General features: G+C 35.1%; 1 protein-coding gene across 4 annotated transcripts in view; it reads right to left on the minus strand.

Annotated features, from left to right (window-relative positions):
• IFT74 (intraflagellar transport 74) overlaps positions 1 to 18,702 on the minus strand; it is a 38,350-nt gene that overhangs the window by 8,296 nt on the left and 11,352 nt on the right. For all 4 annotated transcript variants that reach the window (XM_080372690.1, XM_080372692.1, XM_080372691.1 and 1 more), the window contains 8 exons: positions 14,525 to 14,663; positions 13,505 to 13,567; positions 12,749 to 12,892; positions 12,056 to 12,096; positions 10,760 to 10,839; positions 7,605 to 7,658; positions 2,719 to 2,816; positions 1,615 to 1,741 (listed from right to left, as the gene is read on the minus strand). In XM_080372690.1, coding sequence (XP_080228816.1) covers positions 1,615 to 1,741; positions 2,719 to 2,816; positions 7,605 to 7,658; positions 10,760 to 10,839; positions 12,056 to 12,096; positions 12,749 to 12,892; positions 13,505 to 13,567; positions 14,525 to 14,663 — 746 coding nt within the window. The remainder of the gene's footprint in view (positions 1 to 1,614; positions 1,742 to 2,718; positions 2,817 to 7,604; positions 7,659 to 10,759; positions 10,840 to 12,055; positions 12,097 to 12,748; positions 12,893 to 13,504; positions 13,568 to 14,524; positions 14,664 to 18,702) is intronic.

Below are 18,702 nucleotides of genomic sequence, written 5' to 3' on the forward strand. Positions count from 1 at the left end.
CCCTTACAACTAAAAAACCTCAACACTTCTCTAGGGGAAGAGACAGGAAGAGGATGCAGCCCAGTTCCTTCTGATAGGCCATGAAGTTGCAGTGTCTAGCAGGCGCTGTGTACACAGTAGCAAAGTCTCAGACCAAACTACAGTGACCCAGGGAAATGTTTCTGGGAAACTGTGCCATCAGCACTTTTGTTTACTCTTCATGGTTTCCTTTTCTTTTTTCTTTTTTTTTTTTTTTTTTTCTCTTCATTTTTTTTAAGGGTTCCACTGGTGGACTTTTTGTATCTTTGTTACATCAAGAAAATACGGAAATCCAGATTTTAATCAAAATAAAAGAATCCTGAAGATGACTGTGCTATAATTCAAGGGTTATGAAGAGCTTTAACTGTGCAAACTGAACATACCCTGTATTTCTGGAAGAAAATTATTTATTCCAGTATCTGTGACTCCTTGCTTTCGTAAGTTTACCTACGAGTCACTTAACGTGATCTACTACAAATTATGTACTGCAACTTCCTTCTTCCCCCTTGTAAAGAAGGAAATATGTCCTGCAATAATGTCTCTATAGCACTATGTGCTTCAGAACATCCTTATATTGTAAAGTAGTAAGAATTGATGTTTACGTGAAAGAAGCAAAAATCATATTTGAAGCTGTAATGTATGGCCCAGTTTTTTAAACTGCACCAGAAGTGCAAAATGAGTATTGGCAAATGATTGAACATTAAATGTTCAAATGCAACAGAACAATCACTTTCTGTAACATTTTGTACATAATAACTTATTTGCACATAACTACTTTGAAGTTACAACACAGGCTCATATTTTGAAAATTACTACCAAGTATAGGATGTAATAGCCTTCTAACAGAAGGATTTATGATTCTTAATTCCTGTCCCCTCCTTTCACTGAAACAAACAAGGAAAGGCTTGCTGATCAATAATGATATTGGTAAAGGCTTAGAATTATGAGAACAATTCCACTATAAGCAGTGCAAATAAGGAATTAAATAGAAACTTGTTACAGAAATGAAAGAAAAATACTGTCTGCTTTTTGAAAATACAGGCCAGATCCTGCACATTATTACACTTAATTTTATTATTTGAGCATTTCCAAAATGAAGTCAAAATGAATATTCATTTTGCAGAATCAAAGCCTGAGAATTTCAGAGCTACTCACTGTGGTTGCCAGTTATTCTCCCATGGTACATACCCCTTTAGAAAAGCACAAATCGTAAGCGATACTAAGAACTAGATTTACAAATTATATACAGTTAGATAACTGTGGAAGTCTCTACCTCAATTTATTAAACACTTTTTAAATTAAACATTTATTTCAAGGTGAGTATTAGTAAAGTCAAACTTCCAGCTCAGAGAACTTTGTAGCCCAGTATTAAAATACATCTGTTTAATGTATACCTGTGCGAGGAAGCTGATGATTTACTACTAATAATACATGAAATACTCCTATAACTTGTTACGCACAAGAGTTTCAATTAGCCAACTTGCCACTGTATTTTAATATTTGGAGATCACTGATCTTGTAGTTATTATAGTGTAGTAACTCAGGTAATTTAAATTTTTTAAAGGAATTAATTTGAAAATACATTGCTGAACTCACCTGTAATCAGATTTTTAGCAGTGCTTTGTGATTTCTGCATTTCATTTGACTTGAAAGTGAGGTCTTCCTGCATAATCTTCAGCTCTTGACTGGTAACAGATGAAATTTGTTTCATATGATTCACGTTCTGTGTGTTACCAATAACAATAATAAGAACATGCTGTATCTTTGAAACAACAAATGGTCACTGGACAAGTAGAAAACTCCCTGTCCTATTATACTGTCTTTTATTTGCCTTTCATACTACAAAGACTGAAATTTCTGAAAATAATCTGAAGTGATTTAAATGTAAACAGTTTTCATTCTACCAACTTTTGATAAAAGATGTACTGTGCCAGTGAAGATGAAACAAAAATGCAGCAAGTATAAACTGTCACACATTAATCTCTTCTAAAGTAACTGTCATTGCCTAAAATATACCTTATGGTATACCATACTGAAAGAGTTAGAACACAAAGTGATGACATAATCAAAGAATTACTCAGCTGAAAGATTTCTGCAAGATAAAAAAACCCATGGAAACAAAAAATGTTAAAAGAAAAAATTTTCTGAAAGTGTGAAAAGATGGCAGATTGCAAATGGGAACAATTCCTAAAGTGGTTACATTAAATATTACACAGTAATACAATTGTATTCTGGACATAATTTTAGTAGATCAGAGAGACGATCTGAATAGTTACATAACAGCAGAGACAGCCTACCCATGGACTGAGATTTGCAGACTTTAGGTAAACAAAATATTGAAGCAGTTTTATTTGCAGTATTCTGAAACATTTATCAGAAATGAAATAATGTTCATTATAGCCATAATGACAAGTTCAGTGATGACAAGTTGCAGCAATTATGCAAACATTTCTTTTATTCTGGTCACAAGTATTACCTAATACTCAGAGCCCTTTCCCCAGAAAGAGAAATTAAACAAATCTTTCTTTTTTTCCTGTTGTTAACTACAGCTGTATATGGTTTAATGTTTAATCCCCTGAAGAGATTATTATGCAGATACTGACTAATATATAAAAACTCACCACCCTTTTTATCCATTCACTCTCCTGTTCTGTCCTTCTGAACAACTAGCTTGCCACAGGAGGAGGGAAATGCACTTACCCTGCTTGAGTGCTCCAGAAGTGCAACAATGTTGGCTTCTATTTGGGCCTTTCGTTCCAATTCTTGGTTCTTCACCTCTTCAAAAGTCTCAAGAAAATCTAGAGATGAATAAACATGATAAAGCAGGCTTCTATTTTCTTGGCTACAGCACACATCCTCATTGCTTCCAGTCAAAACTCTGTATTAAATTGATAAATCGTACAATTTCACACAGGTTACTCTAAGATTAATAAATTAAGATTCATTTCAGTGACAGGTGGTAGAGTCCTTGAAACTTGTCAGCTTAAGGGTTGGAATGAATAAGAGGACAAAAAGAGAAATTTTTCCAGAGACACATATTTGACTGATTAATGACATGAGGTCACCACTTTCCTGGGTGCTGTTTAGGTGAGGGCTGCCACGCAAGGAGAAAGGAGTTCCATCATCATTTCTGACACCTTTCTGAATGCTTGTCCCAGAAGCTGTTGATCTTCGTTTTTCTGAAAGCTATCAAAATGGGCTACTAAAGAAAGGAAAAAGGTGCCTTAACTATCTGTAATGGCCTAGACTAAATGCCAAACACTGCTAAGGACCTGAGACCAATATTCACCTGGTACCATCTCTTTCTTTCTGAATGATGCCCCTTTGCTTCACCTCTAATTTATGTCCACTCTATTAAGTGTCCAGCTGAATCTGACAAGACAGTTGCAATGGTAGTATGAACTCTCTATTTGTGTCCTAGGCATACTACATGGTATTTCTGATGACAGACATACTGAAAAAGGGTGCCGGGCACAGCACATGACAGTCAGAGGTCCATCCAGATGCCACTCAGGGCCATAAATTATGATCATCCCCCTCCTATTGGGTCTCCTCCTGAAACACAGCTTTTTGAAAAACTCCTGAAACAGGAGCACCTAGGAAATGTATTTGCAGACTTTCTAGCTGGATGAAAAAGGGGAGAAGTGCTTGTGTGAGCAACAAGAATTAAATAATAGTAAATTCAAGATGGATTATTTGGGAAGACAGAAAGAAGACAGAAGACTACTTAATGAAAATACTGGCAAATCCTGAAGGGATGGGGACCGACTAGAGAACTGTGGATCCCAGACTATCCAGGATTTTAAAAAAATACCTGATTTTATAATTCTTTACTAATAAAACATTTATGGATAATAAACCTACTGTAATATCTGATATCATCTGCAACGCTGTCCATGAGACTTAACAGAGGTGCTTCACAGAGTACAGCTTCTAAAACTTTTAGAGTGCAAAACAGGCATTATTGGGAGGCAGGGGACAATACTAAGATACTGCAAAGACCATCTGTGAGGCAGAGGTTTTAGGATGAAAGACACTCGGAATTCTTAGAGGTCAACAAATGGCATTAGACAGCACACTTGTAATGTGCACAGCTGATTGCTGAAAACAATGACTAGTTTTGATGCAGATTCAGCTGGCTCTACAAGTTGAAATAAAGTTTTGGTCCACTTGACACCGACTAGTAACTGTATAGAACATATACATATAGAATGTATAGAATATATATATATATACAATATATACATATTGTATATATTCTGGCAAGAATATAGGAAGGTTTACCTTTTGCCAACATTGCTGTGAACTAGTAACCAGAACTAGTAACCAGAAACACAGTGAAAACCAAAGCTTAAACAGCCTGCAATTGGAAAAAAAGCCACTCAAGTACAAGTCCTGAATAATGTAATTTCCAGGCCTGTTTTTCTCAAGTCTCCAGGCTGCAAATGAAGCTATCCTTAGAAAGGGAAGATTTATTTTCTCTTTGTGATATTCTTTTCCTTCAGAATGAACTTGTGCTACCTTAAAGATAGCACAAGTTTACTTTAGTAAGAGGAACAACAATGAAAAGAGCTCTATCCTCGAAGGGCTTACTGAATATTTCATACTATATGTTGCTGTGAAATACAAACAGGAATTTTCTACACTAAAAAAGTATCTGAGTATAATAGAACTAAGGGAAAGACAGTAAGGAAAGTATTAGTACTGAAATTTTTGCTTACAGTTTCGTGTTTAAAACATTTGAGACATTTTTTCCTTTTTTGTTTAGAAAAATTAAGTTGGTAATTCTTACAAAGAGAATCACTCAGATAACCTAAGACAAAACTCACAACCACATTTAGCTGTTCAGTGCTCTAGTGGTGATCAAATGCTTCATCAACCTCTTGCAGTCTGAGCCACTTATTTTTGATATAACAGATGATGCCATTTATTTTCATGCAACTTAGCAAGAGGCCTTAACTGTTGATTGCAGTATCTTGATAAACCTATTCATTTGCTTTCAAGGAAGCTGTAGGCAATGAGGATACTGAATCTTCCAAAGGATATACGTAGGGAAGGCAGAGGAGTGAAATAAAAGCACCTTCATAAAATAAAAGCATTCTCACAAATTCATAAACATAAACCGAGAACAAAACTAAAGTACTTTACATAGCTTTATAAAACTGAGCCTGATACTGTGAAATTAGGACCTAAGAATCCTACCTGTATGACTTGACTAGTGTTTTTCTCCTTTCCTTTGGTATTCTGGAGCTTTTAAGGTATTTTTATTTTTTCAAACCTTCTTTGCATTTATTTGAAAACATTAAACAAGGTCCATATTTACATCTTATCTCATTGTTTTCCTGCAGACAACTCTCCTCTTCTTCACACCTGTCTGACTGACCTTGTTTCATTTGAGTGCTATGTGTTTCAGAGATTCATAAAAAATTGAATGGAAGAGACTGCAAGAGGTCATCTAATTAATTCTCTTGCTCCAGGACAAAAACAACTGTATGTCAGTAATTCAGATGTCTGTCTATACTCTTTTTACATACAGCTCATGCTAGATAGGCTACAATCCTCCTGAGCATTCTGTTCCTGTGCTTGGTGAGTTTTAATGTTAGGAAGGTTTTCTCCCCAAATTCTTTCTGCAACTATTGGTGTATTACTCCTTTTCTATCCTCCATGTATATGCAGAGATAGATTATTCACTTGTTATTTGAAAGTCTTTTTACTCATTTGACGAACTGTCATAAATTCTCTAAAATAAGAGACTCGTTCTTTAATATTTCTTTGCAGGTCAGGCTTTCCACATCCCTCATCAGTCTCTCTTCAGGACTGCCAACCTCTTTATGAGCAGAACTAGAGACAATACTCCAACTGAAGCCTTCCTCAATGCACTGGGAACAAGATTACTTCATGTGTGTGACAAATTATACCTCTATGTATACCTACTGCTGTGGTATTTTCTCTTCCATGTTAGTCTGATACTGCTAAGCCATGTTCACCCTGTCTTCCACTGTAACTCTGAGCCATACCACAGAATTGGTCCCTACTCTGCATTCTTACTGTTGATTACTCTGTCCAAGCGTACAAACTTACACTTAATCCTTTTTGAACTTCTTGTACTTCTTTTCTAATCTCCCATAAGTATTTTGAACTCTAACCCTGTCCTCCAACATGATTTCAGTTCTTCCAATGTAGTATTTTCTGTGAAACTCTCTCCTGTCATCCAACTGACTAATGAAAATATTGACTGACCTGAACATGCAACACACAGCAAAACTCTACTCAATACATCCTCTCATCCTGGCAGTGAATCCTTCACAATCAATATTTTTTTCATCAAATGCACAGTTAATAACAGACAATATTTCCCTAGCTTGCTTCTAAAAACATGAGACAGCAGTAGAAGATGTGTTGAAGTTAAATTATGTCACCTGTTGCTCCTCCTTTATTCTGCAATATTGTTCTGTCAAAGAAGGAAATTAGCTGTTTGTTCTTGACAAATCAATACGGGTGTAACTCATATTCCTGTTTTTGTAATGCTTACAAAATTATTTGCTTGCTTACTTTTTCCACAATCTTCTCGGAAATCAATACTAAGCTGACTGGTCTATAATTCCCTGGCTCCTCTTTTTTAAGACAGGTAACATATTTGCTCTTTTCCCAGCTTTAACACTCCTGCATGTTCCCCCAAATCTCTCAGGTAATCTCAAACAGCTCTTGCTACTCCATCAATACCCTCTGATGAAAGGCAAAAGCAGAGTCAAAACCCAAATAGTCAGGATCACGAAGCCCCATTTTCATGGTTGGTATTTGTACTGAAAATCAAGACCAAGCCCTTCTACTTCTCAGGAAATCAGCTCATTTGAAAATGCAGAAACTCTTGAAGTACATTCTTATCCATCTTCCTTTACTGCCAGCTGAGACCTTTCTTTCAGTATCATGGTAGCCCTAAGTTATATGGAACAATTTTAGAAAACACTGTTACAAAAACATAATATACACTTTGGCATTCATAGCATATTTATTGATCATTTTCCCGTTTCACTGAGTAACAGACCAACTTTTTTTGTAAGCTGCCGACTGTGGTATACTAGGAATAGGGTATATTATAAAAACAGTTCTGTTTTCATCCTCTTTTAGTTGCTGATGAAGTCTCTAAAACATTAGAACCTTGTAATATGGAAGAAAGCTTCAGTAGCATTCATCTTGAATAAACAGATACAAGAAGCCGTAATTTTAATGAATTATGTGATGTCTACAGTTGTCCATTTTGAACTCCTGCTTTTAATTAGACCTGAACAGATGGTTTTATATACCTTCTATTTAAATTATGTCAAAATTAATTTCTGTCTTGCTTTCATAAAATAAAGCTGTGTTCCTAAGACTTCTGATGTTTTATGAACAGCCTTGAAAGAAGCTCCAAATATTTGTGATTGTCCTCTAAGTCCTAAGATATCAATTATCTTGAGGTACACTGCAGAAACTTTATGCAAGTATCAGGACATCAGTTCTTTTCAGGTCTAAATAAACCGAGTGTTAACAATACAAGAAAATCTGTATTTTTGTGGAATTAGATTAAAGTCTATTAAAAAACTTACAGTCCATGCTTTCTTCCCTCTTCTTCAGCTCCTTGTATTTCCAATTTTCTTCTCCTGCAAGAGATGTACAGTGATTTAAATTTATAATAGCTCAGTTCTGGATTCCTTTAGGTAGGCAAAATATCAGTTTTAACATGCCTAGAAACTACAGGACTCATCCCATGTCATTTAAAGTGTCACTTCCACTACGCCATACACAATTTCATATTAAAAAAAAAGAGATATAATTAGGTTAATAAATCAGTCTCAATGCAATTTTTAGATCCTTTTAGAGGTTAGAATTTTAAATATGAGTGGGATAAAAATCAGTTTGAACAAAGGAAGCTCACAAAAACTTTCAGTGAACTTCAATAATAGAGAACAAATGCTTTTGTATATTTCGGCACGATGGTTAGTTAAAAGTTTCTATGGCTCTCTCTAACGTATGGGCCATTTCAATGTCACTTTCACCTATTAGAAAGGACTTTCATAACGTTATGCAGCAGCTTGTATGCAGTGTGACAATCTCAGGGAAATAAACAGGAAAACTGTACAAGCAATGGTGTAGGAAAATAAAATGCACAGAAAGCTTTCTACAATTAAGTTTAAAAGAACATTTCCATACACATTCTTTATAGTGGTACTAGGAGTAATGAATAATATACAATACATAATACACTCCATCTTTAAATCCAGCTACGGATTATAAATAGCTCTTAAATAAAATGTACTAGTCAAGAGGGAGACCTGATATATTTGTCACAAGTTTTGAGAAGGTGAGACAATTCAGCTCCTAAGAATAATTTTAAGTTTCAAGCACCTGAATTTTTAATTGTTTGAGTCCTGGTCATTGATAAATTTTCAGCATAATGTTGTAACTGTAAAGAATACAAAGAAAAAGAATGGAGTAGATACAGATATAACTGAGTAAAAAAATTTCTCCAGGTCTTTTTACTTGTATACCCTCATGCTTTCCTTTTTATCTAGTATATACAAACAATAACACTTGTGGGCCCCTAAGGGACTGTGATTCTGCTTCAGCTTCCTTGCAGCTGTGGCTTTGTTCCTTGATGGACTCTCTCTTTCATTTAAGTCTCCGATACTTAATAACTCAGCCTGTTCTACTCTTAAAAAGTCTAGTTACAGTGAGTCATGAAACAGAAAGCTACATGATCCGCCAAGTGTTTAAAGAAAAAAAAAAACAACCACTTAAAACAAAGACCAGAACCGTTAAAATGTCTTTACAGATGTTTTCTGTAAAATATAGTATTGTTACATCAATATTTCACCATCTCAAGCAATTTGTGAAGCGTTAAACCTACTCCATTATGAGTTAACATTGATTTTGACTAATCAGTTAAAAGTAACTGCTAATATATGGAATATATAATAAGTGGGTGAGTTCTTTACTTATTTAGATTTTCTTAAGTGAAAACTAAAAATAGCTATTTCCATTTATGGTCTGTTTATTTTGTTTTTCCTGCTCAAAAATGTTCCTAGCACTGAAATATTTATCTGAAATATTAAAAAAATCCTTAGTTGTAGTCCCATCACCGTTCCCCCAACTATTTTACCTTAAATTTCACTAAAAAACTTTGGGAACTGAAGTTTTGGGAATGCTTTGTAATAAACACTTTAAATACTAAGCCAAAAGTAAGCTGACTGGGTAGGAAGGGAGGACGGGAATTTCAAGGACAAACCAAGATGCAGATTCAGAGCAGAAGTATGAATGGCCCCCTGGGATTCTCTCTCCATTCACTAGAGAAGAGGGCATTAGGAGTTTATATTTCTGTGTCTTAAAGCTACTCCTTATGAATATCTTCTTTATTCCCTCTATGTTATACCAACACATATAATTCCTTCTGTATTATACCACGATGTAACTTTATTATCCTGACTGTTCCTGATGTGTTGTCAGAGAACATGTGCTTTCTCCTAAATACGCTTTAAATCCTCTTCTTCAACAGAGGTCTTCTAAAACAGTGAAAGACATAACAGTCCAGCAATGACTGACTGCATGTGTAAATTAACTATGAAGTGTGAAAAGTGACTCACTTCTTACCTTCTGCATTTGTCCAAAGATACAAAAAAAGAGTTGCAAACCAAACAAACAGGAAAAATTAAAGCAGAATAGTAAAGTTGGTAATTATATTATCTGGAAGCAAGAAAGCTAATAAAACATTCTTAATAAATTTGCACAAAAATAATTACATATCCAGAGAAGTATGAAATATTTTGTAATACAAAAGATAAGAAACATATATCAAACATTTGTTTAAGGTCAATTTTAGAAATATATGTTCATCTTGAAGAAATCTACAACTAAATTCTGCACTGATCGTATGAGAGAAGTTATAAAGTAAAAAGGACACAACACATTAATTCATCAGTCCTGTAGAATCTAAAGAACTTGTTACAAAGTTTTCCAGAATGTATGCACATATTTCTGTAACTCCTATGTAAACAAGATTCCTTGTTTAGAAGAATGCCTTCTGTGGGATGAATTTCCATTTTTAGGAGACTCTTCTGCAGCTGTTGAGGGCCTATGCTCAAACCAAGTTACTTCCTCAGTGCGAGGACAAATCCCAAACTAACAGCCTAACGTACTACAGCAGGTGTTTGCTGGAGGTAAGTTTCTAAGCTAATGCCATTTCTAGGCAGCTCCCAAACTCTTTTTGCAAAGATCAACCCAAGAAGTTTCAAAGACACATTAAAAAAAGGCATACTGAATTCTGTCTGCTTTACACATTATCATTAAACATTCTCAATTCGACATTCACTAACAGTGTATCAGATCATGCAAAAGGTAAAATAAATAAAAGCTTTTCTAAAGCTGAGCTGGTTCTGCAATGCTGCCAGTAAAAGAAACTTCTATTTCTCAAGTAGTCCTAAAGATAAATTTTGGACAGAAAACCAGACAGATGTAATATTATTTTATATGGTATATTTACTAATCAATATGAACCTGATGAACATGCTGCTAAAGGAGGATACTCCCCATTTCTCATAACTGAACAGAGGAGCCTGTACCCCAGACACAAAACCTTCTTCTGATGGTGAATAATGGACATTTGCATAAGCCTAAAATTTTCAAGCAACTAATGTCAGTAACAATATGTGTTATAGTATGAACAGATACAGCTCTGCATAGTCTTTTACAACCACAGTCGTATTACCTTGATGATTCTCCAGATCCAGATCAAGTCGTTGAATGACCTTTTTAAAATGGTTTGTTCTTTCTTTTATTTCTGTCAGCCTGACAAACAGATAATGAAATCCAGGGTTAAAAATGTGCTTTGGTTTTAGACAAAAATGGAGAGCAAAATCAAAAATAAAAATGGCAAACCTAAGTTTATCAAAACCAAAAGAGTATCAAGACGATTGCTGTTATTATAAAAGTTATATGTAAACTACCTGTCACTTTACTCCCTATATCTATTAAACAAAAGTACTGCTGCTCTTTTTCAATAAAAGCATTTTTCGTTGAGTCATCAGTAGTTCTTACCTTACTCAACAGGTTCCTCTGCTGGTTGCTATACAGCTTTGCAGAGCTACAACATAATTGGTAAACTACAAAAAGGAATGGTATTCCTTAAAAATTGCCTACATGTTCACTAAAATCCATTAAGAAATTGTCAAGAAAAAAACCACTGTGTTACATAATCAATCAAAGTGAGGAAGGAAATTACCTTAAAAACACTGCTACGTAAATTCTCAAATATAATTCACTGTTACTGTTTCTTTCCAAAAATTATGTTAAGCAACTTACTATCCAATCAAAAATGCAGTAAAAATTAAAAAAATTATTACAGTTGGGAATACAGTTTAAAAAAAAATTAAAATGGTTTCTAGGAGATTTCAGGAATTAGCTCAATTCTTCTGTAAAGAGAGAGAAATCAAAAGGCTCAAAATCACAAAAATACTGTAGTGTTTTATTCTGCTCCCCCTCCCCCACTTCTTACTATTATTGTAACGTTTACCAGAGTCTCTAGCACATCTTCAGAAAGGACCACTACCCAAGAACCAAGCAATGCCCTCTTACTCTTTAGAATTGAACTTTCTGTAAGCAACTTTGTAACTCTTATGTTTTAAGAAGGCATAACAAACTCTTCAAAATGTGACTGCAGCAAATACAGGCTCAGCTTCATGTCCCAGATGAGTGGCTCTTAGGGATGAGTGTCTTCTTCAGCCATAAAGTAGTTTACATCTGTGCAATTACCAGTTTATATTCTCATGGCATGTTCATAAGGACAGGAAGCACCTTATTATGCAGATTGCAATGTCCTATCACTATAAAAATTATTTAGCTGAAACAGAAAAATTTATTCTATTCTCTGTGGAAGGTTAACACTAGCAGAGGCTTGAAAATGTGGCGATGTTCTAAAAGACCACAGCAATACGTGATAGAATTAAACTATGTGTCTTCAGGGTGTAAATGTAATTTTTAGCAACAGTACAATAGGATTACTCACTGTCTCTCCATGCTTGCTATTTCTTGACTATCATCCTTAACCTATAAAAAAGTATAACAACTTCAAGACAGGAAATAAAATCTACAAATGAAAAAGGAAAATAAAAAAAGATTTCTTAATTCAGTATACAGGGAATAGAAACTCAGCGTATGAAATCACAAACTTGCTGTCACGTTGTCCAAAAACAGCTCTTCAGTGAAAAGTGGTATGATTTAAGTGTTAAGTCATCAAAATGTCCTACTTTCTCAATACACATTTTAAAATCAGACACACTCATCAGTGTTGTTCAGTTCAATAATCCATACAGTATCTATGGATAGTTACATAATACAGTATATACCCTTGTAAAGTAGCTAAAATTGTTTGTGGATTAGTACATCTGCTCAGTATCCCGCAAGGACACTATCTGGAGTTATGTTACAGAATTGTTCAATAAGACCATTTTTGCCATACCAACAGGACTGATGAATAGGAACAATCAACCAGCTGAAAAGCTGATTGTGCAAATTTTGTTTTGGCTGAACCTGAAATATCTGATCCAGCCACTTTAATAACTGTCCTAAATTTCAGATGATTTGTGCTGCTCAAAGAGCAAATAAAGGCAAGATTCAAACTCAAGTATTGTCAAATATTATCATCCCTTAAAATAGTGACTCAGAGAATCTTTTACATGATAAAATATTATGTTCTTGCCTGCTTTAGTAATCTCTCTCTTTCCTCCTGTGGAGATTCCATGTTCTTATCCTCAGCAACCATTTGATCTCGACGTTCCTCAAGCTCATGGAGCTTTTCATACAGCTGTACAGCCTCCTGTTTCACCTGTGAGTGTGTTATTTCCTATTGGGAAAAGCAAAAACCTACTAGCTATTTTCAGATTGCAAGACAGCATTGCAGAAATTATGCTTTAGTTAAGCAACACTTATGCGTATATTCAAAGTGAAGCTTATTTGTTACAAACAGTACAGAGACAGTATAAACAATAAACTTTATAATCATATTTTCAATATTTCCCTTTCTGGAATGGAATATCTCTTGCTTTATGAGTTCATCCTCAGGCTAATTTTCTGAGTAGGTTTACTACTTCATCATTTCCAGGGGATCACAAACTATATAGAGTATTCAAAAGGACAGGAAAAATTTCTGGTAGTATTTGGAAAGTAGACTTGCTGAAAATATACACAACTATGTTTCAGCTCATAAATCCTTTTATCCTAAGAAACCTCACTAACGCTACCAAAATTTTGTACTTGGCATCTAGCAAACGCAAATTTTAGCCAAAACTGATTAGAAATTACTGGTGTAAAACAGAGAGACAGTTTGCCTCTAGGACATGATCCTACAGTATCTGAAAATTGAAGGAGCAAGATTATAGGTATTTTTCCACTGTATTGTTTTTTACACTAGAGTCCAGTGAAGACTGGTATGGAGACCGCTTGTTATCATACATACAGCTCTTAAAGACTCCTCCTTTACATTTAGTGCATCCAATTCCTGCTGTTGAACAACCAATTCCTAAAGAGGAAAAAAATGCAAAATTCAGATAAAAAATACTACTTGATGAGTTTACTTATTTGTTCTGCAACTCAGTATTTATAAAATGCTGTAAAAAATCTCATTGCTGCTCTTAAACACTTAAAAGACAAGACTGTATCCAGCTTCTTCAAGTAACTCAGATATAATACCCATTTACTTTCAGAATCCAATCTTTCCAATAAACTCTTTTCACAGTCACTTCCAGTTGGGATATAACTACATTGCTTTCCTTAAAATCAGTAAAGAGGGCGGAATTTATCATTTCTACTTCGGAAGTTTAAAATCAGATTTAAAATCTGAACTAGTCACCACAGTTTCTTCACAGTCCAGAAAGAGAAAGAGAAAGGTAGGCTCTGACAAGTGATTTTGCTCATCTTAAGACAGCTGGGAAGCACTTGCCTCAAAAGATGCCTATCTTGCTGTGACTATCCCAGACCCCAGAACCTAGAAATCTTACTGCTTTTGTTAGCAAAGTCACAAAGATTTTACAAAGCCCAATTCATTTTTCTGATACATTGAAATGTACAAGAACAACAACAAAAACACCCACCTGATTCACTTTTGTATGCAGGAAGAAAACTTTCTACTCAACTGAACTACAAAAATTTCTGGGTTTGTTTTTCCCCTTCGCTTGCTTTTTACACATGATGAAACATCTAAGCACCACAGCGGCTTTTAATATTTGCATGTCAGTCCCAAATTTAAAAGTAAAATTATGAACATAATTTGTTCTTAAAATAAGAAATACAAAAAGACAATGTATTTTATTTTAGTCAACTGCTCTGCTTTTTAGGCATTTCTACAATTGATTAAGATACCAGTAAGCTTTTTTATTGTATTACTCCATTCTCGAGCTCTTTAATACTTAAATTGTATCTGGAACCAATGGAGTCAGATTGAGAAATATTTTAGGTAAGTGCAACGAAACAAACCAACCTGGGAAAGTTTTTCATTTGCAGCCTTCATCTCCATATATTTAGCTTGATTTTCCTGTGACATGTCTTTTATTATGTCATCTGCTACAACCTTTTCACGTTCGATATCTTCTTCTACACCTTGAATTAACTTTTCTGTGCTGTAAAAATAGAACGTTTTTGTAACTTTTAGTAGCTGATGTTTATTTTAAGCACCCATTTCAAACTCTGATATTAGTTCACACTGACTGAAATGATCCTGTAACACAAGAACTCCACAAACTCTTAAAAAAAAAAAGGAGTTACCTACCTACTTGCATCTAATCTTCTTGAAACCGGATTAGCTATATAAACATTCACAGTATGGAATGCAGAAGATGAAGAATTCTTTGCCCTTACAGTACACACACAGTTTTTTCCAACACTCTCACCCTGTCTGTCTGCACAGTGCCAAACACTGGCAAAAGTATACTAGCCCCTCTCAGTTGGTCTCAATCAGTGAATTCCTGGAATAAAACCAGGCAGTTTGAAATAAAGAAGCTGGTATCTGATTTGTGAAGGTACATACAGTAAACATTACACAGATAATGTATAATTATCTGCCTCATCATAAGTAACATGGGTTTATGAACAGATAATTATGTTACACTTGGTAGTGGAAAGGAGTAGCTTTTTAAGAGAAGCATGCTCTTAAGCTATGAGAGTAGTTTGATTTAAGACCCTCTGGAAAGCACAGAACAAAGTTAGCTGGCAGAGAGGTTCCATGTTACTTCTTTATTGGAGGCTCCCTGTCCCTCAGTCTGGTGGGCCTCTGAAAGCTGTTGCAAAACCTCAGCAGTGACTCTCAAATCAAGCCCAACTGAAGATGTCACAGAATGGAAACAGAAAAATTGCAATGAAGAATTCAAGAAAATATTAAAGTTGCTGATTTCCAGAATAAATCTCCGCACTAGATGTAATTCACCAGGAGGGACTGTTGTTACTTCATAGGGAACTTGTCATTTAAGTACAAACAAGGTGCCTTTTCCTGGAGATCACTGGGGCATTTAGGGAGGGTGAAAAGAATACCGCTTGCTACATTTCTCCTGTGCTCCAAAGCACCATATGGAAGCAGCTGTCACTGTTGAGGACAGTGGTATCTCCAAGCTCTACTGGATTTTTCTCGTCTATGCCTGACACTGCAAGTCTGTATGACCGAGTAAGGAAAGAAAGCCTACTCTTCCAGCCCCTCCAATGTAAAGTGTGTGTGAACACATGGCAGGCCTCTTAACCTGAGGCAAATTTATTTTTCTTATGTGATGTGGACTCCTGGCTAAATACTTCAAGATGATCCAGTATGTCCTTGTCACTAGAAACGCCTGACTCAGCTGTGAAGTATCTTCTCTGGTAGAAGCCTTTTGACAGAAGGTTAAAACTCAGTGATTTTCTAAGAGGCAATAACAATATCAGCAATGGCTGTCACAGGAAGACAATTCATTACCGTAAGTAATTTGAAGACAACTGATGAAGCTGAATCAGTGATGAGGCTTGGAAAAGTTGCACAGTTTTTTCTGAGACAGTAAGCAAAAAAACAAAGTGGCAAATAACGTCAAAGTGAGACAGCGAAACGAAGTGGTTTCTACAGCCACATATTTGATAGGAATGGAGAATGAGAGGAGATGAAACCATTTTGTAGTTTGATGCTGTACATTGGACAGAATGAGCACCAACTCAAGAAGAAAATTCACTGAAGTAGTATCTGTGTATCAACACAATTCTCTTTTCAGCCTGCATATAGACATGCTCTCAAATCACAGCAAGTATCATCTGGTTTTAGAATCTCTTTCCGAAATATAGTCCATATAACAGATGTCCTTAACTGCTTGTAATTCTTTTTTAAAAAGAGCTTTACGTATCATACCCCACAGCTCCTCTGATGTTTCCAAAAAACAAGAATTAATACATTTAACTACCAGAGATCTCTACTTCACTATGCAAATATCTTGAAATTTTCCTCTTGTGATAACTGATGATATAAAAAATGCAAGTCTTTTTCCATCTCCAGCATTTCTTTAATTGATTATGACCCAACTTGCTTGTAAATTCCTTGTGGCATTTTAACTCAGTGTTTCCTATATGAACTGGAATGTGACACTTGAGCTTACTACTACTAGACTTCCCTATTGGCTGTAGATCCATTTAAATCCAAGATGATTGTAAGAAGTTGCTCAACCTAGTCAATCTTTTGCTAAGGATTTTCTAGGTTGGTTTTTTTTTTTTTTTTTTCTTACACCGCCTGCTTATTCATCAGGTACAAAGGTTGAACAAAACCAAAGTGCTATTGCACCATATTATTTCTTGTCAGTACATCGAAAAAATCTACACATGTGTACATACACTGCCTCTAAGAAGCAACAGAAAAGGTAAGATATTTGGTACATCTTTTTCAAAATGTAGGCAAAGATTTTTAGTATGACTTTGTTGCTAGACTGGAAACAAATAGAGCTTGAAATACATTAAAAGTTCAGGAATTACTATGAACCTTGGACGTGCAAGTTGTTAAGTAAACTGTACTTCAGCACAGGAACAGCCCGTTTCTTCTCCAAAAACCAGACTACCTGATCATGTGAACTCCATTTCCTCCCCAAACCAGTCTTTTTCTTTACAAATATATGAAAAACAATATGAATTACATACTATTAAATGATAACATCGTAAAAAGTTCTCTGAGGCAAACAAGAGAACTCTTCTAACTACAAGGAAATATCAAGCTACTACCAATGTATTCCCACCCTCAGTTTCTTTCCAAAGAAATTACTTTAAAAAGCAATTTTAAAAATCTGGTTCTAGCAAAAAAGCTAAACTGCAATTAAAATTACAGATGTTTTCCTGTTCTATCGATTATATAGGTTCACACATAAACAATGTAAGAAATCGAGTCTGTAAGAAACCCCCTAACTTTTCAGTAGAAACTAGAGTAAAAACTATGAACTATGATTTCAACTTTTGTAGACTGAATTTTAGACAGGAAAAGGATTTTTCAAGTTAATGGCATCCCCTTCATCCAGACATTTTAACTTTTTCTTGAAATTTTGAAAAACTTTAACTTTCATTTGCAACTTGATTGTTATTAACTTACAGACTTCTTTTTTTTCCCCATTCTATTAAATAAAGTATTTTTCTTGAAATCTGAAAACTACAATAATACTATTAACCTGTATTTCTAGATTGCCTGGTTAAGGCCTGTTTTATTTCTGAGCATTTTGGAAGCAGTACCTTTAAGGTCCAAGTATGCCACAAGATCCAGCAGTTAACATAGTCTACATCAGGAGTTCTCAAACGACATCCCATTTTCCACTAGCAATACACGAACTGCCTTCAAAAAATGTATGCAGGTCACCAGTACCATCACTGACAAGAACAACACGTAACACAGAACATAATACCACAGTGGCTGCTGCTACTAGTACCCCTTGTCCATGCCACTGATGATGTCTAACAAAAAGGTTTATGAAGTCTTTTTTTGTATTTAACGGAAGTTTCTAACAGCAGTAAAAATACGAAATGTATCACAGGATTATATGTGGTACTTATCTTCTTTCCAAGAAGCTATTAAGTTTCCAGGCTGATTCAGTTAGGTGAATGAGGTCAGTTCTTAGACACGTAAACATATAGAAGCAATCAATCAGATTTGACCAATTTGTTCTGTGACTTCACCTACTCCATATCGATCAGCAAAGGTGTCCTGGCACTCTTTTTAAGGGTTGGTGGAGTTTTTTTCTTAATCTGACTGGCTGTCAATATTTAGCATTGTTTCTGCAATTGAGCTTCCTTATGCAATTTCCCCCACTCTTCTCTGTTAAATTCAGTGAATACTCTACAGCACAGGCACTTCAGGCACTTTATAAACATATCTTACACCTTATCTTTTGGATCTTTTTAAATCTGGAATACAGAAATCTGGGAAGGAGATACTGACACTTAGCTCACTATCTTTTCTTCAGATGCTGGAGAAGAAGTGTGAAAATGAAGGAATAATTTACCTTTTACATAACATTTGAACTCAAGTCCAGCACAAACAGGGACTGATTTAACATCTGACAGAGATAGTTTAACATTCCTATTCAAAATTAGTAGATCTTGCAAATAATGCCTGATTCAAAGGGGATGAATGAGTGACACCTTCTGACAGGTGTTATGTCACAGTGAATACCATTTGTC

This window comes from Falco punctatus (genome assembly GCF_963210335.1).
Source record: "Falco punctatus genome assembly, chromosome: Z".
Lineage (NCBI taxonomy): Eukaryota > Metazoa > Chordata > Aves > Falconiformes > Falconidae > Falco > Falco punctatus.